The sequence below is a fragment of the Antechinus flavipes genome, chromosome 3, assembly GCF_016432865.1.
Source record: "Antechinus flavipes isolate AdamAnt ecotype Samford, QLD, Australia chromosome 3, AdamAnt_v2, whole genome shotgun sequence".
Taxonomy (NCBI): domain Eukaryota; kingdom Metazoa; phylum Chordata; class Mammalia; order Dasyuromorphia; family Dasyuridae; genus Antechinus; species Antechinus flavipes.
Window position 1 is genome coordinate 482174810 of NC_067400.1, and position 27719 is coordinate 482202528.

Here is a 27719-nt window from a genome sequence, read left to right on the forward strand (position 1 = left end):
TTAGAATAGGAGCAATCAGGTTCTCATTATCAAGGAAAGGAGTTTGGAAGAATTCATTAAAAGAACAGACCATTCTCTCTTGGGTCTGTATCCTAAAGAAATCATAAAAAAGGAAAAAAGGACCTACATGTGCAAAAATGTTTGTGGCAGCTCTTTCCAGGGAACTGGAAACAGAGTGGATGCTCATCAGTTGGGGAATGGCTGAATAAGTTATGGTATATGAATGTTATGGAATATAATTGTTTTGTAAGAAATGACCAGCAGGATGATTTCAGAAAGACTTGGAGAGGCTTATGTGAACAGATGCTAAATGAAGTAACTTAACACTTGAAATGACAAAAGAACATTATACACAGCAACAAGAAGATTATGTGATGATCAATTGTGATGGACTTAGCTCTTTTCAAGAATGAGGCCATTCAGGCCAATTCCCATAACCTTGTGATGAAGAAAGCCATCTGCATCTAGAAAGAGAACTAAGGGTCCTGAATGTGTTTCCCAACATAATATTTTCATCTTTGTTTTTGTTGTTGTTTGCTTGGATTTTTTCCCTCTCATTTTTTTTTCACTTCTTCTGTCAGGAAGAAGCCCATCTAGCTATTTTCAGGCATAACCAATTCCCTGATTACCCTTTTGTATAGAGTGATTGTGAGGAATGTGATTCTTTATTCCATTGTCTATCCATCAGACTCTGGATATCTTTAAGCAACATTTGAGCTATTTATTAGCTTATCTTTTAAATAGGTCTGAAACCTTATCTGTCAGCTATTCCCTCTGATCTGACTTTTCTTCTGCAGAATGCTAAATGTAGAAATATGTTTAGAAGAATTGCACATATTTAAACTATGGTGGATTATTTGCTGTCTTGGGGAGGTAGAAGGTGGGGAGGGAGGGATAAAAATAGGAAACACAAGGTTTTGCAAGAGTGAAATGTTGAAAACTATTTTTGCATGTTTTTTGAAAAATAAAAAAAAATTATAAAAATAAAATTTAAAAAGGAATTGTTACAGCCATAGCCCCAATCCCCCAGGAAAACTGATTTCGAGAACCTTAAATGACCCAGCAATCCCAAACTCCTTTTTGTGCACCTAAAAGACCCTTGTTTCCTTCTGTCCTGCATAATAATTGTAGGGAAAATCTCATTGAAGACTGCAGTCTTCCTGCCTTGTCTTTAATGTGTTCCTTTAACAAACAGTTGCAAATATGTCAGATAAGAAAGCAAGCTAATCTGTCTGCTGGTTTTCTATCAGCTGTTTAAAAGGTCCTATTGATGAGGTGTGAGAATTGAGGGCAAGAGATTCCCTATCTTAGATGGAGCAGATTCCTTGTGAAAGAATTAACAAACCTGAAGTTTGTGGCAAAAGGGGATTTATTTGCACTAAGAAGGCAGCTTTCTTAGTGAACAGGGTCCTGTTAAGATTACTATAAAGATGGGTTTACACTGAGAAGAAAATATCTTCACCAGTGGGCTAAATCTAGAAATGCAAATAGCTCCTGATTAGGAATTAGCAAAGATTCAGGGTTCTAAATCATCTTTTATTAGCCTTATGAGGCTTTATTGGGGTTGGGCCAGCCCCCCCCCCCCCACACACACCCCTCCCACTCCAGCTGGGAGCAATTTGAGGGACTAATTTCCAATTCAATAGTGTGGTGATTATGCCCCTGGCAGAGATTTTCAATTGAATGAAATTATTTGTCTTGGGAAGGATGCTGTCTGAGAAAGGTGTGCCCCTCCAAGGGTTTGAGACTCTGGGATACGGTTCCTCCCAAAGGTTCCTTTCCAATCCTTCTCCCCACAAAAATTAAAGGGGACACAGTTTCCATCATTTCCCCCAACAAAAGATCTCAGTTTACATCACTATATCCTTTTATTTGGAGCCATAAATTTGGATACTGATTCCATGTGGCCAAAGTTGACTTAAATAAATTCTCCATTTAAAAATTAATATTTCTCATCTCATCTCTATACTTTGGCACAATAGAATATGCCATGATGCCTGGGTATGTCATTGATTCGAAGGTTAGTTAGACTAACCAGAGATAATAAGGAGAAAGACACCATTAAAAGGAAGGCTCTATGATGTAGGAGAAAGTTTTTCACAATAGGCTTAGCCCTAAAAAGGATTTACCAAAGACCTTCATGGGGAAACATCTTTTATAGGGAAAATACAGCCTTGGGGCTTCTGAGGGAAGGAGGGGAAGTGCCAAGAGAGAATTTGGTAGCTCAGAGGCAGGAATCAAGGAAGAGTTGGATGGAATATGTTTCAGATCAGGTTCCAGATCTGTCTAAAAGATATGCTAATAATATCTCAAGGGTTCAATTCCCTTCTTTTTCCAATAATTATTTGGAGATGCTTGCTGACTTTTAGATATTTTAGTATCTAGGATTCCTTCAATTTTTATTTTCACAAATGGACTGGCTGTTTAAAGGGCTGCTGCATCATTGATTTCTAGTGATAATCCTGTGGCTCTCTATGCTTAAGATCATAGTTTAGAGGATCCTCATAAATATGCTTTCCATTAACATTCAACTTGTAGACATAGTGTTTGCTATTATTATTTAAGGTATCATGGCAAGAGTAAATTTTTTCCCAGTTAAATCTTGGTTGACTCTTACTCAAATCCACTTAACACTCATATTAATAGAGGGTTCAGTGGATAATGTCAATGAAAGGCAAATGTAAGGAATACATGTCCCAAAGGCAATTTATTCTTTTTGAACTTCAAAACCTGGAAGTCTTTTCTATGACCCAATTCTTTATTATCAGGACTACCTATTCTTTAGTCTACATGCAGCTTCTTTCTTTCCTTCCAAGGGTTCTGTTACTCAAAGCCGCTTCTTCCCTTGTCTGACTGCTTCTTTGTGTCTATCTGGACTATGTATATCTCAGCTCCCTGAAAAAAATGTATTTCTTATTGGTCTAGTAACTTTATTTCAAAATCACATGGCTGATTGAGAGTAGGAAATAAAAATCTTTTTTTTTTTTTTTTTTTTTTTTTTTTAAGCAGCTAAATGGCACTTTGGATATAATACCAGCCCTGAAGTCAAGACGACCTGAGTTCAAATCTGACCTCAGTCACTTAACATTTAACACTTCCTAGTTGTGTGACCTTGGGCAAGTCACTTAACCCCTATTGCCTCAGCAAAAAAAAACAACCAAAAAAAATAAAAACAAACCTTTTTCCTTCACCCCATACATGATTCCTTTTCTGGAGTTGTAATCCTTCTCTACTAATGGATCATACAACACACAAATCAAGAGCAGTTAAAGCAATTCAAATAATGGACATAGCCAAAGAAATCCAGAGTTTTAAAAAAGAAAATAGAAATTTTATTTTATAAGACAGAATAAACATTGGAACCAACTTTTCACTTACTTAGATAGAGATAAAAAGGATAAATATGGAGACTTTATTTCATACTCTAGTACTTATTCTGAGTGGAAAGTTATTCCTCTGCTATTCCTCTACTAGCTGGTGAAAGGAAAGGAAATTGAAAAACATGAGGGTGCAAAAGCACGCCCACAGACTATTTGCATACAAAACCCACATTGTCTGTCCAAAGGCTTCTGTACCTCAATGTTCCTCTATCTAGTATGTTATCTCCTGTCACAAATTTCTTTCCATCTCAAGTCCTCAAGAAATGTTCTGCTCTTCTCTCACCTACTTATTTCCCCTCATCATCACTGTCACACACAATGATTCTCAGCTGCAACCTCAAGTACATTCTGATCTCTATATAGTTATTTTTAAAAATAAAATTTTATTGATACACTTTGTTTTTATTTCACCAAAATTTCTGTAAATATTCCTTCCTTTCCAGAATTCTCCCATTTAACAAATGCTATTTAATTTTTTTTTTAAATAAAGAAAAAAGTAAGAAGATAATCAGTAAAACCAATGAATACATAGGAAAAAGTTTGAAAATATCTGCAATTTTTCCAGACCTGTTATACTATCAGCTTTAAAACTGCCAGTGAGACAATTTGTCCACAGTGCATCATCCTATGTCTGCTATTGTCTTTGAATCTGAGATGGTCTCCATTCTTCCCAAAACAGAAAGAAAAATATTGTATGACTGGAACAATATTTGTCAGAAATATTTCTCCCTACCTATGAAATCATCTTAGAAGCTAATAATATAACGTAGGATCACATTGCTATGGGGTGGAGAGGACATATTCTTATATTCTTAATATCTTCTTTTTTAATGTTTAAGGTTGTAATTGTGTTTTCCTTCTTTCAGTTTCTTTGCCTTGATAAAAACATAATGTTTTGGAGAAGATAAAAGACCAGCAGTTAAGAGATTTTGGTTTAAGTTGTGATTTTGCTATTGACATGTTTGACTTTGAGGAAATAATTTATTATATTTTGTATATGTTTTTTTTTTTTTTTTGAATTGAAAAACAAGCAGGTGGGAATTGCCAACCTTTAAATCCTTTTCTGATCCCAATATGTTCTATATCATAGATGCAAAACTTGTAGATTTTTTGTTGGTTGTAGCAATCATTGCTCCCAGAAAACTATCCAGGAAAACCACATTTCAATACATCTTTTTAAAGTAGAAGAGCCATTTCTTTCAGTATAGGAGCTGGTCTATCTATGGATTAGTTGCACAGCTACTCTACTGATCTGAATTTCAAAACAGAGAGGTAATAGTGGATCAGATGTAGGAAGAGAAATCCAGCCTACGCAGGTTTGAGATAAGTCACCAAAGCATCTCTGAGTTAGGTTTTTAATTAATTCTATGTGTGGGACAGATATCCTGGTTTGTACAAAGATATCACTTGTTCTTGCACTGTCCCCTTCATGCTTCATGTCCCAGCATCCACTAAATCCATTAACCCATTATTCTGTTTTTTTCTTCATTGCCTAGATTATTCTTTCTATCAATTTCTTTAGAGCAATTTTGACATCTTTATTTCTCAAACTGTAAATGAGGGGATTTAGCATGGGAACAATGATAGTATAAAAGATAGAGGACACTTTTCCTTGGTCCATGGAGCTGACTGAAGATGGCTGCAGATACATGAATGCAAGGGAACCAAAGAAAATACCAACTGCTGCAATATGGGAGCTACAGGTGTTGAAAGCTTTTAATCTTCCTCTAATGGATTGAATTTTTAAAATGCTAGCAATGATGAAAACATAAGAGCAAATAATAGTCATGGCTGGAAAAATAATATTTAACATACTGAAGGCCAGAGCAATCATTTCATTGACATAAGTACTAGAACAAGACAGCTTCCAGACTGGAAGGAGATCACAGAAATAATGATTAACCTTATTTTCCTTACAGAAGAGCAGTCTAAGCAAGCAGCCTGTGTGAGAAGTGGCCCCAATAAGGCCTAAAACATACACCCCACTCACCAACCAGGAGCACACTTGATAAGTCATCATAAGACTATAATGAAGAGGATGACATATAGCCACATAGCGGTCATATGCCATGACAACCAACATGTGACATTCAGCAATTCCAAAAAAGGCAAAAAAATAGAATTGAGTCATGCATTCAGGATAGGATATGATATTCTTCTCTGATAAAAAGTTTAGCATCATTTTGGGAGTGATGACAGTTGACTGACAGAGATCAATGAAGGACAAACTACAGAGAAAATAGTACATGGGAGTGTGAAGATGAGAACTTAGTGTAATCAATATGATCATGCCCAGGTTCCCCATCACAGTGACCAAATAGATATTCAGGAATAGGAATAACAGGGGCAACTGGAGCTCTGGGTCATCTGTCAGCCCTATAAGGATGAATTCAGTCACTAGTGAATAATTTCCTTTCTCCATTCCTTTTGATTGTAGAGTACCAGGAAGCAAGATTCTGTAAATATGGAAAGAAAAAAAAAAACAATCCAACCACAAAGGGAGTATTATAATTGTTACCAATTTCATCAAGGAGTACAGACAAAAAGAGTACATTTTTAGTATTATTAATTTAATCTTTTTGTCTCTGTTTTCTTATAGAGCTACTGATCATCAGCTTCACAGTCACATAATTCCTGTAAAAGAAAATGTTGTAAAGACCTCTTCATGACTTTCTCTCAATAATAATTATTTTTATTCTTTCAGCCATTCATACTTTCAAAGTCCTTTGTTCACATCTGTAATGTATGTAAAAAGTTTTGAATTAGATATGAAAAGTTTAAAAATCTTAGAGAATATTTAGGCTCTAACTTCTCACAACTAGTAAGCATATAAGAGATAGAACCTGAAATTAATTCTCACTTGATGCTAATTCCAGAAGTTTTTCTATTGAGTTTTAAGTAATGCCTTTAAACAATTGTTAAAACTGCTTTAGTGGTGAGAAAGACAACGATGATACCATCCAAGCCCTGACTTTTGAACTTTTCAAAAACTCCTGTTGGAGCTTGTCAAGTCATAAATTATATTCTCTTTCTATTTTTTCATGATAACAAAAAGGGTCTCAGAGAAGCAAGTTGTTACTAAAGGCAAACAATTAAAAAGCTATTAGCTGAGAAGGAAATCACCATGAGAAGAGTTCTAAGGGGCTTGAGAATGTTTTTGCTAGAACAGCATATTACCATGATGGCCAACCAGGAAGTTGCTGTAAAATAATGTATTTAAATGTTGGCAAATTATTTAATTGAAATATAATAGGAACATAATGAAGTGATGTAGATTGGACACAATTGCATTTGGTGGGAGTCACAAAGAAAAGTTATTAAGAATTGAATGTTATCTTGAAATGAGGTCTCTAGTTGAGTGCATCAGAAATTCTTTTTAGGTCTAGTGCTATTAACAACTGTGGATAAAACATATATGGTATGCTTACCAAATCAGAAGATGACACAAAATTCGGAGAGGTGAATAACTTAACAGTTTGACTAAAACATGATTCAATAATATGACAGGTTAAAAATCTTATATGGTGAAAATTAATATGGATGCAAAATAGTAACAAGAAATAAGTTTCAAAAGTTCAATGCATACAGAGATATGTTTTAAAAGTCAATTTCTTTGACAAAGATCTATAATTTTTACTATACTGCAGACTCAATATATCTAAGAAATATAATGTGGTAGTAAAATAAAGGATTTAATCTCAGGATAACAGACAATAATAAGGAGGTGGTAGTTCTATCATATTCTACTTTGGTAAAACTACATTTGAGGTATTTTAACCAGTTCTATTTACAATAGTTTAAGAAGGACATTGACAAGTTGGAGAACTTTCAGAAAAAGATCATGAATTATCTTGAAGACATGCCATAAAAGGATAATTTGAATGACTTGTAAAATTTTAGACTGCAGTGGGAAAGCATATCATGGGGACATGATAATTTTTTCCAAGTATGTTAAGGGCTCTTATCCTCAACGTTTATCCTCAAATAACAGAACAAAAAAAAAATAAAGGAGAACTGCAAAGAAATAAATTTAGGATTAAGGGAAGAGTGAATCTCTAACAAATTCCTGGACAGTAAAAGATTTCCCCTCAGAGCAGATAGTCAGAAGATCCATTTTAACTCTAAAATGCTGTAATTCTATAATTCTGAGCTGGAATTTTTCATATCTTCAAAATTTCTTACTATTTTAAAAAGCATTTATACCCACTCTTCAACCCTATGCCTTTGTTCAATGATGCATAGAACAGAATATGGAGATGACTTTTCTTTTTTCAAAGTCCTGAGCTTCCATTCATCTCTATTTAGAAGGAAGAATAATTTCAAATTAAAAAAATACTCACCCTATAGCAATGGATCATAGAGCCTCTTTATTCATAGAGCTCTGGCAGAGAAATGTTTTCTATGAAGGTTAATATTGGCCTGTCATAGAGGCTTCCAATCCTTTAGTAATGATGAAGGTAAGGACGCAGAACTCAGTTTTTCATATGCTCTGAGAATTTATTTGATTTGAATATAATCATTTCTAGTTTCAACTTTATTCAGAGTATCCTCTTTTGTAAAGGGAAAGAAACACTGTTCAACAGAGTCAAAAGAGCTCTTGATGTTGTATATTAAGGCTTTTATGACTATTATAAGGCCTTTATAAGATTCCTGGGACCTCATTAGTAAAACATAGACAAAGGTTTCCACAGAGATTCAGCTCATAAGGGATTCCTCTTTTCTGGAAAGAAGTCATTAATATTTTCCTCTAGCTCTTAATTCTTTCACTTTTATTTATTTTTAATGTACACAATAAAATATGATTTCTGTATAATGTATAGAAATTCTGGTATTTCTGGTACTTGGAATAAATTTATTTGAGTTGGGATTTGAAAATCTCAGTGTCAAATTTGAGATATAAACACTCGACTTGGTTGAGGAAGCCTGAACTCATGGGTGATGGTAGTTGAGGAAATTTGACAATTGAAAATCTTAATTGTTCCTGGGAAGGAGAAGTAAAGGTAGAAGAGGTGTGAAAATCAGTTGCTGAAATTACTAGAGAAGAAATAAATTGATTTGGAAGTCCATAATTGACAGCAGTAAGATCTCAATTAGAAATATATCAACTTCTCCTGATCCTGTATATTAGAGGATGTGTGAGAAAGCATTTAGAACTTTGAAAAGCATGCCAAAAATGCTCATGTTGTCAGTGAATGCTTGATTTTAGAAAACACTAGACCACCGGTGAAATATGAAAAGAATAATTTAGGATAAATACAGTTGATTAATAAGAGAGAAGAATTCTATAGTGTACAAGGGAAAAGTATAAACTGTAATAACTTGGAGTTAGATTAACAGCACTACTTCATTAGCTGTAAATATATTTACTGATCTTCTGTAGGTAATGCATGGGTCTGCTGTCTAAACAGTGTGTTTGGATAACCTTGTTCCCTCAGATGTGCCACAGTAGATAAGTGTGGTTGTTAAAGTACTTTGGTATACCCTGGGGTATAAATCAGTTTTTTTGTAAGAAAAAGAGCAAGTGCCATGAATGGCAAATTTTTCAACCAAAAATATGCCTCTTGAATATCAGTATCTGAGACAAAGCTCTGATATTCTTGGACTAGTATACATCTCAGTAATCTTGTTATCTCTAACTAGATAAAAGATTGTTAGACATATAGACCCAAAGCATTAGAGAAAATTTCTTACAACCGAAATTTCTTGTAAGAATGTCATAGAGATTATGTTATGAAAACATTCTTCTAATCACAGCACCAAAAGTTTATTTTCACAGGGCTCACAGATTCTCCAGAATTCCAGATTTCTTTTTCTACTGTTCTGGGGAAATTATGTGATTACTGATGAATTATATGGTTTTTGTTAATTTGGTCATTGATATAGTCAATTATGCTAATAGTTTTCCTAATATTGAACCAGCCCTGCATTCTTGCTATAAATTCTACTTGCTCATGGTGTATTATCCTGGGCATGATTTTCTGTAATCTCTTTGCTAATATTTTATTTAAGATTTTTGCATCAATATTCATTAGAGATATTGGTCTATTATTTTTTTGTTTTGTTTTGTTTTCATCCTACCGGGTTTAGGTATCAGTACCATGTCTCTTGTCATAAAAGGAATTCAATAGGACTCCTTCATTCCCTATTTTTTCAAATAATTTATATAGTATTGGGTTAATTGTTCTTTAAATGTTTGGCAGAATTCACATGTAAATCCATCTGGTACTGGGGATTTTTTCTTAGGGAGATGTTTAAGAGTCTTTTCTATTTCTTTTCCTAAAATGGGACTACTTAAGCAATTTACTGCCTCCTCTGTTAATCTGGGCAACCTTATTTTTGTAGGTATTTATCCATTTCACTTAGGTTATCAAATTTATTGGCATAAAGTTGGGCAAAGTAACTCCTAATTAATGGTTTGATCTCCTCTTCATTAGTAGATAGTTTTCCCTTTAGATTTTTAAGACAAACAATTTGATTTTCCTCTTTCTTTTTCTAATCAAATTTACTGAAGGTTTATCTATTTTGTTGTTTTTTCAAAGAACCAACCTTTAGTTTTATTAATTCAATAGTTTTTTAACTTTCAATTTTATTAATCTCTCCTTTTATTTTTAAATTTTCAATTTTGGTATTTGATTAGAGTTTTTTAATTTGCTCTATTTCTAGCTTTTTAAATTGCAAGCCCAATTCATGGATTTTCTCTTTCTCTATTTTATGCAAGTAATCCTCAAGAGATATAAATTTTTCCCTTATTACTGCTTTGGCTGCATACCACAAATTTTGGTAGGTTGTCTCATTATTGTCATTCTTTTGGGTGAAATTATTAATTGTGTCTATGATTTGCTGTTTCACCCATTCATTCTTTAGGATGAGATTGTTTAATTTCTAATTACTTTTTGGTCTATTTTCCCCTGGCTTTTTATTGAATGAAGTTTTTTTATTGGATTGTGATTTGAAAAGAATGCATTTATTAATCCTGCCTTTCTGCATTTGATTTTGAGGTTCTTATGTCCTAATATATGGTCAATTTTTGTTTAGGTTCCATGAACTGCTGAGAAGAAAGTGTACTCCTTTCAGTCTCCATTCAGTTTTCTCCAAAGATCTATCATACCTAACTTTTCTAGTATTCTATTTACCTCCTTAACTTCTTTCTAATTTATTTTGTGGTTTGATTTATCTAATTCTGAGAGTGCAATGTTGAGATCTCCCGCTATTATAGTTTTTCTGTCTATTTCTTCTTGTAGCTCTCTTGTTTAGGAATTTAGATGCTATGCCACTTGGCGCATGTATGTTTAATATTGATATTGCTTCATTACCTATGGTACCCTTCAAAGATATAGTTTCCTTTCTTCTTTTAATTAGAACAATTTTTGCTTTTGCTTGATATGAGAGTAGGATGGGTACCCCTACTTTTTTTACTTCATCTGAAACATAATAGATTCTGCTTCAGCCTTTTACCTTTACTCTTCATATATCATCCTGCTTTAAATGTTTCTTTTAAACAGCATATTGTAGATTCTGGCTTTTAATCTAGTCTGCTATCCATCTCCGCTTTATGGAAGAGTTCACTCCATTTACATTTATGGTTAAAACTCCTAAATCTGTATTTCCTGCCATTTTATTATTCCCAGATTATACTTTTCTCTTTCCTTTTTCCCTTATCCCCCTCCCCAGTATTTAACTTAGGGTCACCACTTGCCTCAACAGCCCTCCCTTTTTAGTATCCCTCCCCTCACCTTAGAGTTCCTCCGTCTATCTTATCCTTTTACTCACAGTTTCTGTATTCCCTTTTGCTTAGCTTACTCCTTCCCTTTTCACTTTTCCCCTCCCACTTTTCAATGAGGTGAGAGAAGTTTCACCATAAATCGAATATGTCTAATACTTTTCTCTTTAAGCCAATTCTGATGGCAGTAAGATACACATTATGTTCACCCCTTCCATTCTTTCTCTCAGATATAATAGGTTTCCTTTGCCTCTTCATGAGATGTAGTACCCCCACTTTACTCTTTTCCTGGTACAATTTCCTTTCCACCTCTAGTTTCTAGGACAAAGTATATCTGTGTTCTTTATATATCTTTATAGCAGAAATATAGTTCCCAAGATTTCTGTTTACCTTTTTAGGTTTCTCTTGAGTTCTATATTTGTAGATCAAACTTTTTGTTTTGTTCCAGTTTTTTCATTGAAATAGATGAAATTCACTTATTTCATTGGATGTCCATCTTCTTCCCTGGAAAAAATGCTTATTTTGACTGGGTAAGTTATTTTTGGCTGCATATCAAGTTCCTTAGCCTTTCAGAATATCAGATTCCAGGCCCTTCAATCCTTTAATGTGGATGCTGCTAGATCCTGCATAATCCTTATTGTGGATACTCTATATTTGTATTGATTTTTTTTCTAGCAACTTGTAGTATTTTTTCCTTTGTCTGATTGTGGTGAGCTTTTTCTTCTCAAAACACAGCCAGGTGATGAAAGTTCAGATCTTTTATTATCCCAATATAGCCCGGTTAGCTTAGAGGCCTATCTCTCTGCTTGGTTCCAAGAGCTCTCTCCAAATGTCTTTAAATCCAAAGGTCTGGTCCTTCAGCCTCTGCCTCTACTTTCTTCAGCCTCCAGCCAGCTCCAGTCTTCATGCCATTCCGGTGAAAATCTCGACTTGTAGCGTCTTCCTCTCTGAAGAACTCTCCGACTGGCCCATTGGCCTATTTATGCTCCTTCCAGAGAGAGGGATTATGGGTAGTTCTACTTAGTACCTTGTTTCAGGTTCTGCCCAAAACATCTTCTTGTAAGATTAGATCAACTCTAATTACTTAGCAGTTAGTAAGGATTCCAACATCTCCCCCTTTCTTTTGTTTTAAAACATAGGGGGTTTCTGAGGGGGTACACATAAATCCATCAATATGGGCCAGAACTTTGTAACAGATATACATGGTATACATAAATCCATCAATATGGGAGGCATTATACATAATTTACATAAGTACATAGCAATATAACACAGGCTAGTAGTAATGTAACAACATGAATCAACCTAAAAATTTACACATGTCCATAAGTCCTAGAAACAGTCCAATAGGATTCCATTGTCCATTAGTTCATGTGCCAGGAATCCAATAGTTCCTGTAAGCCCTGAAGTACTGCAAAAGTCTCATCAACAATTTTTCATCTCAGGGAACCCAATGATTCTTGCTGGTTTTTCAAGAAGTAAAACAGTTTCATCTTGTGTTAGGAAATCCAATGATTCCTGAAGCTTTTAAAAGTCTTTTTAACAGTTTCATAGTCAGCCATCTGATTCTTTCTCCATCTGTGGAAATATAAGCAGATCCTCTTCCCCAAGCAGTTAATCTAATTCCCTTCTATTTACCAAATTTGGGATTTCTCCTCATCATCTGGTAATTACATTGGAGTCGTTTGCATTGGATATTGTCTTGTTGTCTTAAAAGGCCTGTATTCTTCCCAACTGTAATCCTGATTGCTTTTCTGTTGGTTGATGACATCAGAATCCTGAATTTCTAAAGTCTCTCTGGGTGTGACCTCAGCTGCTATCATGCCCCACCTGTTCTTTGATTGATACTTTAGAGCTGGGCCCTGCCTCTCATTCCTCTGGGTCAATATACATTTAGAGGCCCAGTGAAAGCCTCAGTTACATTTTGGACATGGGGTTTTGGGTTTTCTCTCACCCTGTCTTCTCACTCTATCTCCATATCTACAATGAGCTCTCAAATGTCCAACTTTTCCGCACTGAAAACATCGACGAGTTTCTCTAGAATTCCTCTGCCAAGAAGGACCTTGTCTTTCCATGTTCATCATAGTCTGGGCATAATAAGCATTTGTGCCCACTGTGGCACAGCATCTTATGATTTCTTCTAAAGGAGCATTTTTGTCTAGCCCCCATATAATTCTCTTGCAAATATCATTGGCATTTTCCTTAGCCAAATGTCTAGTCATTATTTCTGTTGCTGCATTGTCTCCAATGGTTCTTATTACAGCTGTTTGTAAACGTCCCACAAAATCTGCAAAAGGTTCATTGGGACCTTGCTCTATTTTTGTGAAAACATTATTTCCATCTTTCTGTCCAGGGAGAGAATTCCAAGCTTTTATTGCAGCCTTAGAAATTTGCTCATACACTGTTATGGGATAATAAATCTGTTCTGAACTCTCTGCATACTGACCTTCACCAGCTAGTTGGTCAAAAGCAACTTGTACAATAGCTCCTGTTTGCCTATTGCGTTGGGCTTGAATCCTACATAATTCATGAAACTCCGAAAGCCACAATAAATTTTGTCCCGGTTCTAGACAAGTTTTCGTTATGGATTTCCAGTCATTTGGGGTTAGGATTTCATAAGACAAATTATCCAGTAACATCTTCACATAAGATGATGTAGCCCCATAAAGAGTGCAACCCTTTTTCAAATCTTTAATTTTTTCCAAATTAAAAGGAGTGTATCTTCTCCCTTTCTGACCTGAGGAGTTGAGCTCTTCAATCACAGGATATGCATTTATAAAATCAGATATATCTTCTCCTTCATTTTTTGCTTTAATTAATGCTTTTTCTAATCTCGTCAAATTCTGCTTTACAGGAGAAGCTGACTGTGTTTCTGTCTCTCTCCCTCCCCCTTGTTCCACCCATGAAGGGTTAATTGCGGGGGGAGGGTCATGAGATGTAGAATCACCTAATTCCTCCTGCTGTGAAGTATCATACTCAGAATTGTAATTAACTCCATTCTCATCTGATTCGTCCTCCTTTTCACCTAGTAAAGTTGGCAATTCTTCCTCCTGTACTTTCCTTTTCATCATTCTATCACTTAAATAACTTCTTATAGCCAATTGTATTACATTATATGTATTAATTATTGAGTTAGGCCCATTTTTATCATAGAATTGACAAAGATCCTCTCCAACCAATTTCCATTCATTTAGATCTAATTCCTTATCAAGAGAGAAACAAGGACATATGTCCTTTACAGTTTGTAAAAATTCAGTGATTTGCTGTAAACTTATAATTAAACCTTGGCTTTCCATAATTTTGACAATGCTGTCTAAACATTTTCCTAGGCCCATTTTTATCATAGAATTGACAAAGATCCTCTCCAACCAATTTCCATTCATTTAGATCTAATTCCTTATCAAGAGAGAAACAAGGACATATGTCCTTTACAGTTTGTAAAAGTTCAGTGATTTGCTGTAAACTTATAATTAAACCTTGGCTTTCCATAATTTTGACAATGCTCTCTAAACATTTTCCTTGAACAGAAACAGACTGTTTTCTAAATATCTGTCCCATCTTAGCTGAAATTCTACTTTAACTCTTCTAACAAAATTTCTTTGTTGCACTCACCCTAATTTCTGGGTTGAAGTTTTTTCCACTGGATCAGGATCAGAGGCTTTTCCACTTGAATCAGGATCGGAGCTTTTCCACTTGAATCCGGATCGGAGCTTTTCCACTTGAATCCGGATCGGAGCTTTTCCACTGAAATCCACTGAGGGGTCTGTTTGTCCCACGTTCAGGGCGCCAAAATGTGGTGAGCTTTTTCTTCTCAAAACACAGCCAGGTGATGAAAGTTCAGATCTTTTATTATCCCAATATAGCCCGGTTAGCTTAGAGGCCTATCTCTCTGCTTGGTTCCAAGAGCTCTCTCCAAATGTCTTTAAATCCAAAGGTCTGGTCCTTCAGCCTCTGCCTCTACTTTCTTCAGCCTCCAGCCAGCTCCAGTCTTCATGCCATTCCGGTGAAAATCTCGACTTGTAGCGTCTTCCTCTCTGAAGAACTCTCCGACTGGCCCATTGGCCTATTTATGCTCCTTCCAGAGAGAGGGATTATGGGTAGTTCTACTTAGTACCTTGTTTCAGGTTCTGCCCAAAACATCTTCTTGTAAGATTAGATCAACTCTAATTACTTAGCAGTTAGTAAGGATTCCAACATCTGATAGTTCTGGAATTTGGCCAATATAATTCTTGGACTATTGATTTTAGGGTCCCTTTCAGTAGGTGTTCAATGAATTCTTTCAATTTCTAGTTTACCCTCTGTTTCTATAACATCTGGGCAGTTCTCTTTGATAATTTCCTGGAAAATAGTGTCCAGGTTTTTTTTTTTTTTTCATCATTTTTTCAGGAAGTCAAATAATTCTCTTCTATTTTCCAAGTCTGTTGTTTTCCCAAGAAGGTATTTGACTTTTTTTTTTCATTGTTTCATTTTTTGTTTGACTGATTCTTGGTGTCTTCTCAAGTCATTCATGTCCATTTGTTTGATTCTGATTTTTCAGGAATTATTTTCTTCACTTACTTTTTAAATATCTTTTTCTAATTGTCCAGTTGTGTTTTTAAGTCAGTTGTTTTGTTCTATGGATTTTTTTTCCATTTCGCCAATTTTATTTTTTAGAGACCTATTTTCTTTTTTCAATTCACTAAGTTTGTTTTTCAAGGATTTGATTTTTTTTATCCACTCTATCTTTAAATGAGTGGGATGACTTATCCAGACTCTCTTGCCAAGCTTCCCTTTCCTTTTCCCATTTTTTTTTTTAGCTCTCTTGTGAGAGCCTTTTTAATTTCTTCTATGAGATTCATCTGTGCTGAGGACCAGATCATATCTCCCTTTGGGGATTTTAGTCTGTTTTTAGTCTCCTCAGGGTTTAAAGTCTGCTCTCTATGCATATAGAAGCTATCAATAGTTAAGAGTCTGTTTTAATTTTTTGCTCATTTTGTCAAAGAAGAATCAAAGAAAACAAACTAACAAAAAAAAAACAAACAAAAAAAACAAATGCAGTCTGCTTTTTTTTTTGGGGGGGGGGGAAGGGGGAGTTGGATGGTATTACTGAGTTTCCTCTCCAGACTGCAGGGGCAGCAGTGAGACACTAGCAGGACAGCAATCGTTGTTCTGCGTCTACGCTCTGAGACTCTGAGAGCATGCTGAGACACTCTGGGTAGATGTGGCCAGTTCCCGGGAGACCCTAACTTTTTGGGGTTATAGTCTTTACCCCCTGTGTTTATTACTTCTCTGCTGATTTACTGGTTTGCTGCCAGGGCAAAGTAGCCACAGTGTGGTAAAATTCTCCTCACAGAAATGGCTGAGATCACACCCCACTCCCCTTTGGTCTGCTCAGTGTGAGCTGCCTGCCTTACTCTCACTGTCTGCTGTGCTGCCACTACCTGCCTTCAGTCTGGGCTGGATCTAACCATCCCCACTTGTGAGCAAAAACAGACCTTTTTTGGCGAATTTCAAGGATCTCTTCTGTTGGTAATTATTTATGGGTTTTTTTTTCAGTCAAGCACTAATTCTAAGGCTTGTCATGAAATAAATTATTCTGAGAGAAAAGACAGAGCTTAAATAGATGTGTGTGTCCTCTCCACCTTCTTGGCTGGAAATCCCCAAATGAGTTTTTAAATAAGACAGACAAACCGCCAGAAGGCTTGCCACCAACTTCCCTTCTTATCCTGCCACAAAAGTGCAGTTCTCTTGCCTCTCTCACCCCACCCTCTAATCCTTGCCTACAATTCTCTTCACCCCAAATATTGAGCCAGCATTAACTGAGAGAAGAGTAATTCCAAACATATGCTAATAGATATTGTCAAATAGGTAATTAGCCATAAGTGCATGGTTGTCTGATTCAAGTGCACCTATTCAAAGTTTCAGCCCTTTATAGGGTGAAACAACAGATTATAGAAACAATCTATAGCTTCATCCAGAGAATGATAATAATGAGACAACATAGCAAAATTTATCGGATGTAGTCAAAACAATTCATTGGAGAAGTTATATATCTCTAGATGTTTACTTCCATAATATAGAGAAAGAGAAGATCAGTGAATTGAACATGCAACTTAAAAACAAAACAAAACAAAACAAAAAAAAACCCTAGAAAAATAACTAATTAAAAACCCTCATTTAAATACCAAATTTGAATTTTGGAAAATAAGAGATTAATAAAATTGAAAATAAGAAAACTATTGAACTAATAAATAAAACTAAGAGCTAGTTTTATGAAAAAATCAACAAAATGCATAAACCTTTAGTTAGTTTAATTAAAAATAAGAAAAAAGATCAAATTGTTAGTATGAGGAATGAAAAGGAAATTAGAGCAATAATTTGGAAATACTTTGCCCAACAGTATGGCTAAATCTGATAAGCTAAATGAAATGGATGAATACTTACAAAACTATAGATTGTTCAGATTAACAGAGGAGGAAATAAATTATTTAAATAGTCTCACTTTAGAAAAAGAAATTGAACAAGATATTAATCAACATCCTAAGAAAAAATCCCCAGGACCAGATGGATTTATATGTGAATTCTACCAAACATTTAAAGAACAATTAACTCTAATGCTATATAAATTATTTGAAAAAAATAGGGACTGAAGGAGTCCTACCAAATTCCTTTTATGACACAATACCTAAACCAGGTAGATTGTAACATCTAGTGCAACAAAGCCTCTGGAACAAATACAAGGACTTCCTAGAGTTCTAGGGATAGAGTATTCAGAAGTAGACAATATGGATAAAAATCATGGAACTTTGGAGTTTAATTTGTACTTAGAAGTCATCTATTTCAAAGCTTATTAAACCATGAGTCATGATCCCATGTGGATTTGTGTTAATGAATGTATGGGTCATGAAATTATGATTTATTATTAGTAAATGTTTGCTTTGTATAATATCCAGGGTGACATAAAAATTTCCATGGTAAAAAGTGATCTCAAGTGGTAAAAGTTTAAGAAGCCTTGATCTATTTTAACTTCTGGACTCTAATAAAAATACAATATACAAAATTCTTAACAGGTATTTATTTAGCCTGTGCTTTAATACCCATTGATGATGCCCTCAAAACATCCTAAGGCAACTATAAGCATGAGTAAGAATGTGAGATTTTTTTCTGGGGAGGGAGAGTTGCATAAAATGTTAAATTCCATCTCCACAATTTTTATTTACTGGAAAATTTCTAAGGGAAATCATTCTGCAGTAATGGAGTTTATCTTCACAGGACTCATAGATCGTCCCTAACTCCAGATTCCTTTTCCTCTTCTAGGGAATCTATGTGAGTACAGATGAATTTTAAAAAAAATCATTAGTTACTCCATTTGGCCTTTATTTACTATTTTGTGAAGCTAAATTTTGGGGTAGTAATTCACCAGCTTTTGAAGAAGATTATTCCCTGTGCTAAAGATCATGCAACTTTAGGAATATCACAAAACTACTCCCCTCCCTTTCATCCTAGTGTCTTTCAGTCCTCTTCATCAAAGAGAAACTAGGTGTTTCAATCCCTTTCAAGCCATTTCCCCTGTTTTTCAGTCCCCCCAAACTGTAAACTAATTGGGTGGAAGACACTGGTCAGTGTTCTTGGCTATCAAGATTTATTTCTGTTCTACATGTATTGCTAAATAAATTGTTATTTGAATATAACTAATTCTAAATTCCACTGTAGCAAGTATGATGATCAATGAAGGGATTGAGACTGTAAGTCTCTGGGTGACTACTCATAAACCCTATAATGCACTAATAAGCTTTCTACTAATTGGCTTCCTTTCCCAAAGATCTTTAATACTTGGATTGCCACATTCTTCTGAACCATGTCCAGAAGGATTTTGTTTTTTTCAGAAGGACTTTCTTAGAGGTCAGTGTTTCTTGGTGATATCCCTGAGGGATAATTCTAGTAAGCCAATAGATACCTCCTTATAGAAATTCTTTTTGGTTTAGTAACACAAGAAATTTACCATTCAGAAAGGGATGATTAAAAATAGATATATAAAATTGTATAAAGAATTGTTGGCCCGAAGATGGAATATTCAATTGCTGAAATAAACAGTTTTTGAGATTGCTTTTAAAAAATAAGAAAAATTGACTTTTTAAAATTAAACTTAGTGGGATATTAGAAGGAAGAACTTTGATAGGAGGTACATCAATGTTTCTGCTTTTTATTATCTGCTATTTATGTCTAGGTAAATCAATCCAATTTCTTCTTGTGATCTTGTCAATCAAAGGAAAAATGGCTTAATAAAAAAGAAAACTATTCTGAAGCTCTCTCTCTCTCTCTCTCTCTCTCTCTCTCTCTCTCTCTCTCTCTCTCTTTCCAATTCTGATTAAATTGGAGAGGCAGACAAGAGACATAGATAAGGAAGGTAATCTTTATTCTTAGTCTTCAGAAATTAATCATATTACAAACTAATTAGAAACTAAATTTGTGGCTGAAATTATGATTTGAATTCTGTATAAATTCTAGAATGCTTTAGTGAGTTTGGGATACCACTCTATAGAATTCATTTTAAGGGGAAAAAGAAAACTGTGGAAGTCACATGAAGAATCCTTATCATTCTTTCTCTGTATGGTGATATATTTATTTATTCTTTTATGGCAAAGAAGGAATGTGATTTCTGATTGGAGAAAGGAGGATAAAATAAGTTTACAGTTTAAATTTATCTGGTACTTAAGAACTGCTTTTGTTAAATCTTTCTTGAACATAAAATAAGAGACATTTAAATCAGTAAACAACTTTAAAATAAGTAAAATTTAATATGAAAGGCTATTTTGCATTACTCTTGAATTTTTTTCCCATCAGAATCTAATTGTTTATGTAAACTAGTAGCAAAATCATTAAGACATACTTAGAACAGACCATGAATTTGTACGTTTTTAAGAGCTTCAAAAACAACAATATTGCAAACAATAAAACTTTTATATAAAAAAATTTGGAAATATATTTGACTGAATTTATATTACTTGACTGCCAACACATTTTGTGTCATGTCTTAAATGTCTGATATTGTATGTGTTATTATTGTGTTTTTAATTTTTTTTCTTAATTAGTGAAATTTGGGAAACGAATGTATCTGAAATGCTGTTAGAACAATAACTTCTCTTTTTTTATTATAGCTTTTTATTTACAAGATATATGCATGGGTAATTTTTCAGCATTGACAGTTGCAAAACCTTTTGTTCCAATTTTTCCCCTCCTTCCTCTCCACCCCCTCCTCCAGATGGCAGGTAGACAAATACATGTTAACTATGTTAAAGTATATGTTAAATATAATATATGAATACATGTCCATACAGAATAACTTCTTTTTTAATCTGAATGCTATTAGATTATGAATTGAGCTGTTAAAAGAATGTGGCAAAAATGTTTGAAAGTTATTAAATATTTAATGATGCATTGTTAGGGGCCACTTGTTAATGGTGACTGGGGATCTATTTCTGACCTGCAGAAAAGATCATGTCATGTGAAAGAATGCAAATGATACCAAGAGTGAGGAAGCAACTGTTTGTCAGTGAAAACCTCTGATTTATTCCATCCCTATACAGAATATAAATGTTTTCAAAGCACAGAAAGATTTTTAAAAAACCATACATTCCTTTGAAAGCAACACCTACATCTGTAACTATGTTTTATGACCTCAAGACAGTTATCTCTGATTGTTAGGGTCATGGGATTTCCAGCAGTATCTGCTAGCTTGATTTAGAAATAAGATAATAGTAGAGACTTAACTCTGTAACTCCCCTGCAGAAGCTTGTGAGAATCAGCCAGCCACTCCCCTTCAAGGGAGGTGTGAATTCCCAAAGTTACAAAGTTTACTTTGTGAAGCTGGCATACTTGTGAACTCCAATGAGTAAAGGTGCAAACACAAGCATTGTACTAATTAGTTCCACTTAGTACCTTGTTTCAGGTTCTGCCCAAAACATCTTCTTGTAAGATTAGATCAACTCTAATTAGTTAGCAGTTTGTAAAGATTCCAACATCTCCCCCTTTCTTTTGTTTTGGAACATAGGGTGGTCATAACCTCCCTGATTTCTCAAGGAGGTGAGAACCCCCAAAAAAGGTGATCACGCCTTCCCTGACATCTCAGGAAGGGAGATGAAAACACCAAAGGAAATAGGAAATCAAATCAGATTAGTGGGTTTCTGAAGGGGTACATATAAATCCATCAATATGGGCCAGAACTTTGTAACAGATATACATGGTATACATAAATCCATCAATATGGGAGCCATTATACATAATTTACATAAGCACATAGCAATATAACACAGGCTAGTAGTAATGTAACAAATAACATGAATCATCCTGAAAATTTACACATGTCCATAAGTCCTAGAAACAGTCCAGTAGGATTCCATTGTCCATTAGTTCATGTGCCAGGAATCCAATAATTCCTGTAAACTCTGAAGTACTGCAAAAAGTCTCATCAACAATTTTTCATCTCAGGGAATCCAATGATTCTTGCTAGTTTTTCAAGGTCCAGGGTTCAAGTCCCTGTTCGGGCGCCAAAATGTGGTGAGCTTTTTCTTCTCAAAATTCAGCCAGGTGATAAAAGTTCAGATCTTTTATTATCTCCAATATAGCCCGGTTAGCTTAGAGGTCTATCTCTCTGCTTGGTTCCAAGAGCTCCCTCCCGAATGTCGCCAAATCCAAAGATTTTGTCCTTCAACCTCTGCCTCTGCTTTCTTCAGCCTCCAGCCAGCTCCACTTTTCATGTCATTCAGGGAACTGAGTATGCTGACAAACAGCTGCAAAGGCTTATGAGAACCAATCTGCCTTTTTGTGCAATTCCCTGTTAACCTTTTCCAGGCTTTCTGGGTTTCATACTATGTGTGGTCCTCAACAAATTCCAAGTTTGTTTTAGAGTATCTAAGTGGAGTTCAGTGCTTTTTTGGCTAACAGATTGAAGGGAGCACTCTCAATAACCCAGTCAAGCAGAGTACTAATAAAACAAGCATAATAAGAGCTGGTCCAAAGTGTAACAAAACAGATGTTATACGGCTAAAAGGATTCAGTTGTTGTGTGACATAATATATTCAACATTCCCAGAGTCAATTTTGTTCAATACTGTTAATTATGCATTTAAATCCCTTATATCCAATGTGAGATTAGAAGAATGCCAGATACCTTCAAGGTGCATTCTAATTTTATCCCAAGTGATGTTAGAAGTAATATTATCATATCTACTGGCTGTGACATACATATGTATATCTGTAATCACATCTGAGGGATAACTGCTGTTTAATCACTTCTATTTAATCTCCCAGACACAATACTAATTTTTCCAATAAATCTATTTTGTTTTCTAATCCTAAATTTATTTTCTGTTGTTCATGAAATGCAATGGAAACATTTTTTGGCTAATTCTTCAGCAAAGGCAGCAGATTTCACACAATTTTGTAAATGGTAGCATAAGTAATTAATGTAACAAGTAGGCTTATGCCTACAAGTAGAAGTCCAACAAATTGTTTTGTCCTTTTCTCTAAGGTATCAGATATCATTGGTAATGAATGATCTGCTGATTGATACCAGGAATGATTCAATGAAGTAGGGAAAATAGCAAAAGAGGGCTGTTCTATAATTATAACTTGTATGCTACAATCTATAGAGGATGTTAAAAAGTGATTTATGCAGAGGATGTTAAATATTCCCAATACATTATTGTGTTGTATAGACAAGTCTCCTTGCTTATCTTCTGGTAGCAATGAATACTTGAGGATAATTTATGCAAGTTTGTATAGAGGATCTTTTTCCTCCTATAAAAATGCCACCTTCAAATTTTATATGATTCACCCATTCAAGACTGGAAAAAGTCCTCCATAAGCTGAGCAACTCTTTTCCATCTCTAGTTTGTATGAGATCCTCCTCTGGTGTTTTTGTTTGTGATAAATCAGGCTTTATATGATCTCCTTCCCATTGAAATAATGTTTTTGTTAAAGGGCTATCCGCAGTGACAGTGGGATATAAATTATAATATTCCTCCCATTATGGGTTACGGATCCATGTTGTGGAAATGGTCTTACACCGTGATATTTTGGGTACCTAATGAAACTATTGTTTTTTATTAATGACTATTGAAGCAGTATATATTTTCCATATTCCCTAATATTTTCCAAATCCTTTAGCATGTTCTTTTGCTTATTTTCCTTGTTGTGCTAACTTGAGACACCAGGTTTCAATTACATTTTAACCAAAGCATATAGGAACACGATTAGCTTTGCCTGTAAAGTTAAAAACTATTGGGTCTAAGGTTCCCATAGGTTTCATATTCCCCCTAACAGCATGGTATTATTTGTAGTTATATCAGTAAGTTTGTTCTTCCAAGTTCATTCCTGTGGTGGTAAAGGAAAGTAAGTCCAATATTGTGCAGCAGCTGTTGTTGGAGTTGGCATGCTTAGGAGTGTAAACAGCATTGTTAGAGTCCCACCCGAACTTTAGCCTTTTCTTTTCTGTCTTCTTCTGGATGGTGACTGCCAGGAAAAATGCTGATGAATTTGAAGGGTGGAGATACTGTAATAGCTGCTAGAACTTGAGGGATGTTTGCTTTCTCTCTGATGATATAGATGTGTCTGGTTGGAATGCATTTTTCTTCTCCATCATCTGTGGAAACAACATATCCTCATCTCAATGTCGGTATACGTGATAGTCCATACTATATATTGATGCAGGGGTCTTGCCACATGACCCTAATATTTTGGGTCATGTGACATAATGAGGATGGTGCCTGAGATGACCTTGACAGGAGGGGATAAAACTTGTCTGCGGTACTTAAGCCATTATCATCAACATCAGAAAATTAATGGTGAAGGCAACATAAGGTAGCTATCATGTTGGTGAGCCCCATCCTGTATTCCTCATTTTTTATTTTTGAAATAGTGTCTTAATGTCTCTATGACTATGTTCCACAATCCCTTGACTTTGTAAGTTCTAAGGGATTCCTTTAACATGTGAAATATGCATCTTTGTGCAAAAAGCTTTGATTGGGGTTGAAGTATAGATAGGAGCTTTGTCAACTTTTAATATTACTGGAAAGGCCATGAATTATGCAGCAGCATAAAGATAATTTATGATGGCCTGAACTCCCTCAGATTTGCTAAGTGTTAGCATAAGTAAAACCAGAATATGTGTCTAGTATCTCATTAGTAGTGAATAAGAGTCCTGAGAGATCAGTACGTGACTATATATGGTAAGGAAATACTTTGCCATATTGTGCTCTAAACTATGTCTTCACATGAATAAATAACTTAAATACAGAAGTTAGTTGAAGTTTAATATGAGCTATCTCTAAATGCTTTAGAGCAAAAATAGCATGAGCCCTGTTAGAAAGTAAATTAATGTCCGTAGACCAAATCTTTAAAGATTGTAAAATAGCAAATAATTCATTCTGTTGTGAAGACTCAAAAGGAGTATCATAAACATATATTTGGTTGAAAGAAGTTAAAAAACAAGCTGCTTTATTATGTTTAGTAGCATTGGTAAAAACAATGAGATCCTGGGAAATCGGCTTGTCAGTAATTATTCTAGGTATTATCAAGGCCATGTAAAATACAATTTGGCATTAGGTGAAGGAGAGCCATGTAATTAAGAGAAGGGAAATTGTAACAATAACTGCCATTCTAACAATGTCTGAAATAAGTCATTGAGGAATCTTGTAGGAAAAGGAATATACATTGAAAGTACAGGACATCCAGTGAAAATAATGATCCAAGGGTTAATGAAGAGTTAAATTGCATCAGAAATGTCATTCATTCTATAACTTTTTCTTGATGAAATATCAAAGGAGGATATTCAGGAGTATCTAATGATGTTATGTTTAATCCTTTTTCTAGGTCTATATGAACTGAGTCTTTTAAATGTTTTGTTCAACTGTTTGCAGTCATAGCTGACTGAGTAAGCTGACATGGAGAATTTAAATTTGAATTTCCTCTCAAAATATCATATAAAGGAGCCAATCATAATTAGACTATCTCAGTTTTGGTTGAAGTCATTGTATGCCACCCAAAAGATTTTGAAAATCTTTTAAAGTGGACTTCTGGTTAAGATGGCGGAGAGGAGACACATAGCTGTGTAAGCTCCACGCTTTCTCTCACTATCCATTTCATTACAAGCCTCTGAATTAATGCTTGACTGAAAAAAACCCACAAATAGTTACCAAGAGAAGCCATCCTTGAGATTCGCCAAGAAAGGTCTGTCTTTACTGGAGGGCTGGGACGGTTTTAGATCGGGCGCAGGCGGCGGGCAGCAGCAGTGAGAGCACAGGAGCAGACTGGAGAGGGGGTGGGGAGTGATCGCAGCCGTCTCTGCGGGGAGAGCTTCGCTACAGGACTGGATACTTTGCTCCAGCAGCAAGTCAGCAGCCCAGCAGATAAACTAAAAACACCGGGGCTGAAGAATACAACCCCAAACAGCTAGAGTCTCTCGGGACTGGCCGCCCCCCCTTTCCCCCTCCACAGTGACTCAGCACGCTCTGGGATCTCAGAGCGCAGGCGCAGCACAGTCCTGCTAGTGCCTCACTGCTGCCCCCCACAGTCTGTAGAGGAAGCTCACTAACACACCCAGCCCCTCCCCCAAAGAAAGACTCCAGTTTTTTCTGTTTTTCTTTGCTAGTTTGTCTTTGATTATTAGACAGAATGAGCAAGAAACTGAAGAGGACTTTAACCCTTGACAGCTTCTATACAGATAGAGAGCAGACTCTAAATCCTGAGGAGACTAAAAACAGTCCCCAGGTGAATCCCCAAAGGAGGAGATCATCTGTTCCTCAGCACAGATGAACCTCATAGAAGTAATTAAAAAGGCTCTCACAAGGGAGCTAGAAGAAAAATGGGAAAAGCAGAGTGAGGCTTGGCAAAAGGAGAGGGAAGCTTGGGAAAAGGAGAGGGAGGCTTGGCAAAAGAGCCTGGAGAAGTCAGTTAAAGACAGAGTGGATAAAGAAGTAAAATCCTTGAAAAATAGGATTGGTGAACTAGAAAACAAAATTGGCAAAATGGAAAAAAATTCCACAGAACAAAAGAACTCAATGGGACAAGTAGAAAAAGATTTTAAAAAAGTGAGTGAAGAAAATACTTCACTGAAAATCAGAATTGAACAATTGGAATTGAATGACTCAAGGAGACAAGAAGAATCAGTCAAGCAAATCCAAAAAAATCAAACAATGGAAAAGAATGTGAAATACCTTCTGGGGAAGACAACAGACCTGGAAAACAGATCCAGGAGAGACAATCTGAGAATCATTGGACTTCCAGAAAAACATGATGAAAAAAAGAGCCTGGACACTATTTTCCAGGAAATTATCAAAGAGAACTGCCCAGAAGTCATAGGAACAGAGGAAAAAATAAACATTGAAAGGATTCATCGATCACCCACTGAAAGGGATCCTAAAATCAAAACACCAAGGAATATAGTGGCCAAATGCCAGAACCCTCAGTTGAAGGAAAACATATTGCAAGCGGCTAGAAAAACCCAATTCAAGTACCAAGGAGCCACAATAAGGATCACCCAGGATCTGGCAGCATCCACATTAAAAGATCGAAGGGCCTGGAATATGATATTCCGAAAGGCTAAGGAACTTGGTATGCAACCAAAAATAACTTACCCAGCGAGTATGAGCATCTTTTTCCAGGGAAGAAGATGGACATTCAATGAAGTAAGCGAATTTCATCTATTTCTGATGAAAAAGCCAGAACTTAACAAAAAGTTTGATCTACAAATATAGAACTCAAGAGAAATCTAAAAAGGTAAAGATTAATCTTGGGAACTATATTTTGACTATATAGACGTATAAAGAATACATGTATACCTTGTTCTAGAAATTGATGTGGAAAGGACATTGTACCAGAAAAAGGGTAAAGTGGGGGTAGTACATCTCACGAAGAGGCATAGGAAACCTATTATATCTGAGAGAAAGAATGGAGGGGGATGAATATAGTGGGTATCTTACAGCCTTCAGAATTGGCTTTAAGTGAAAAATCTTAAGACATATTCAATCTATGGTGAAACTTCTCCCACCTCATTGAAAAGTGAGAAGGGAAAAGTGAAAAGGGAAGGAATAAGCTAAGAGGAAGGGAATACGGAAACTGGGAGGGAAAAGGGTAAGATAGGGGAAAATCTTTTAAAGTTCTTTATCTTTTCTGATCTGCAACTTTTGTGGTCTTATAACATCTATTGTTACATGAAAGCCTAAGTACTGAAAAGGACAGTATTTTTGTACTTTCTCTGGGGTTATTTCCGAATCATGCAATTCAAATTGTCTTATTACTTCTTGTAAAGCTTGCTCTAAGATAAAAGCATCCTTATGGGCACCCAATAAATCATTCATATAATGTAACAATTAAACCTTGATATCTTGTCCTTACAGGTGCTAGTACTTTTGCAACAAATTCTTGACATATTATGCCACCTGCTGACGGCCATCATAAAGTTTTCCCCACCATATCTAGAACTATTTAATTTGTTGTATGATTATATGACCTTGTTCCTTTATCAATTTTACTAAGCATTTTTTATAAGTTTCCTGACTCAGCACTTTAATGTAAATCTGGCCCATTTAAAAAAGTTTTACCAGGTTTTGTTTGTTCTCCTTCCCCATGCAGGGTTACTGA

The 27719-nt window shown here is 35.4% G+C and overlaps 1 protein-coding gene across 2 annotated transcripts; it reads right to left on the reverse strand.

Moving 5' to 3' along the window:
- Nucleotides 1-4872: 4872 nt before the first annotated feature.
- On the reverse strand, nt 4873-8993 carry LOC127558048 (olfactory receptor 150-like). Of its 2 annotated transcripts, XM_051991280.1 has the most exons (2): nt 8984-8993; nt 4873-5792 (listed from the first exon to the last, which is right to left on the reverse strand). In XM_051991280.1, exons 1-2 carry the CDS (start codon nt 8991-8993, stop codon nt 4873-4875), a joined length of 930 nt encoding a protein of 309 aa, XP_051847240.1. The 2 variants fall into 2 exon arrangements, with proteins under 2 accessions (XP_051847240.1, XP_051847239.1); XM_051991279.1 differs by lacking the exon at nt 8984-8993 and having other exon boundaries at nt 4873-5802.
- Nucleotides 8994-27719: the final 18726 nt, after the last annotated feature.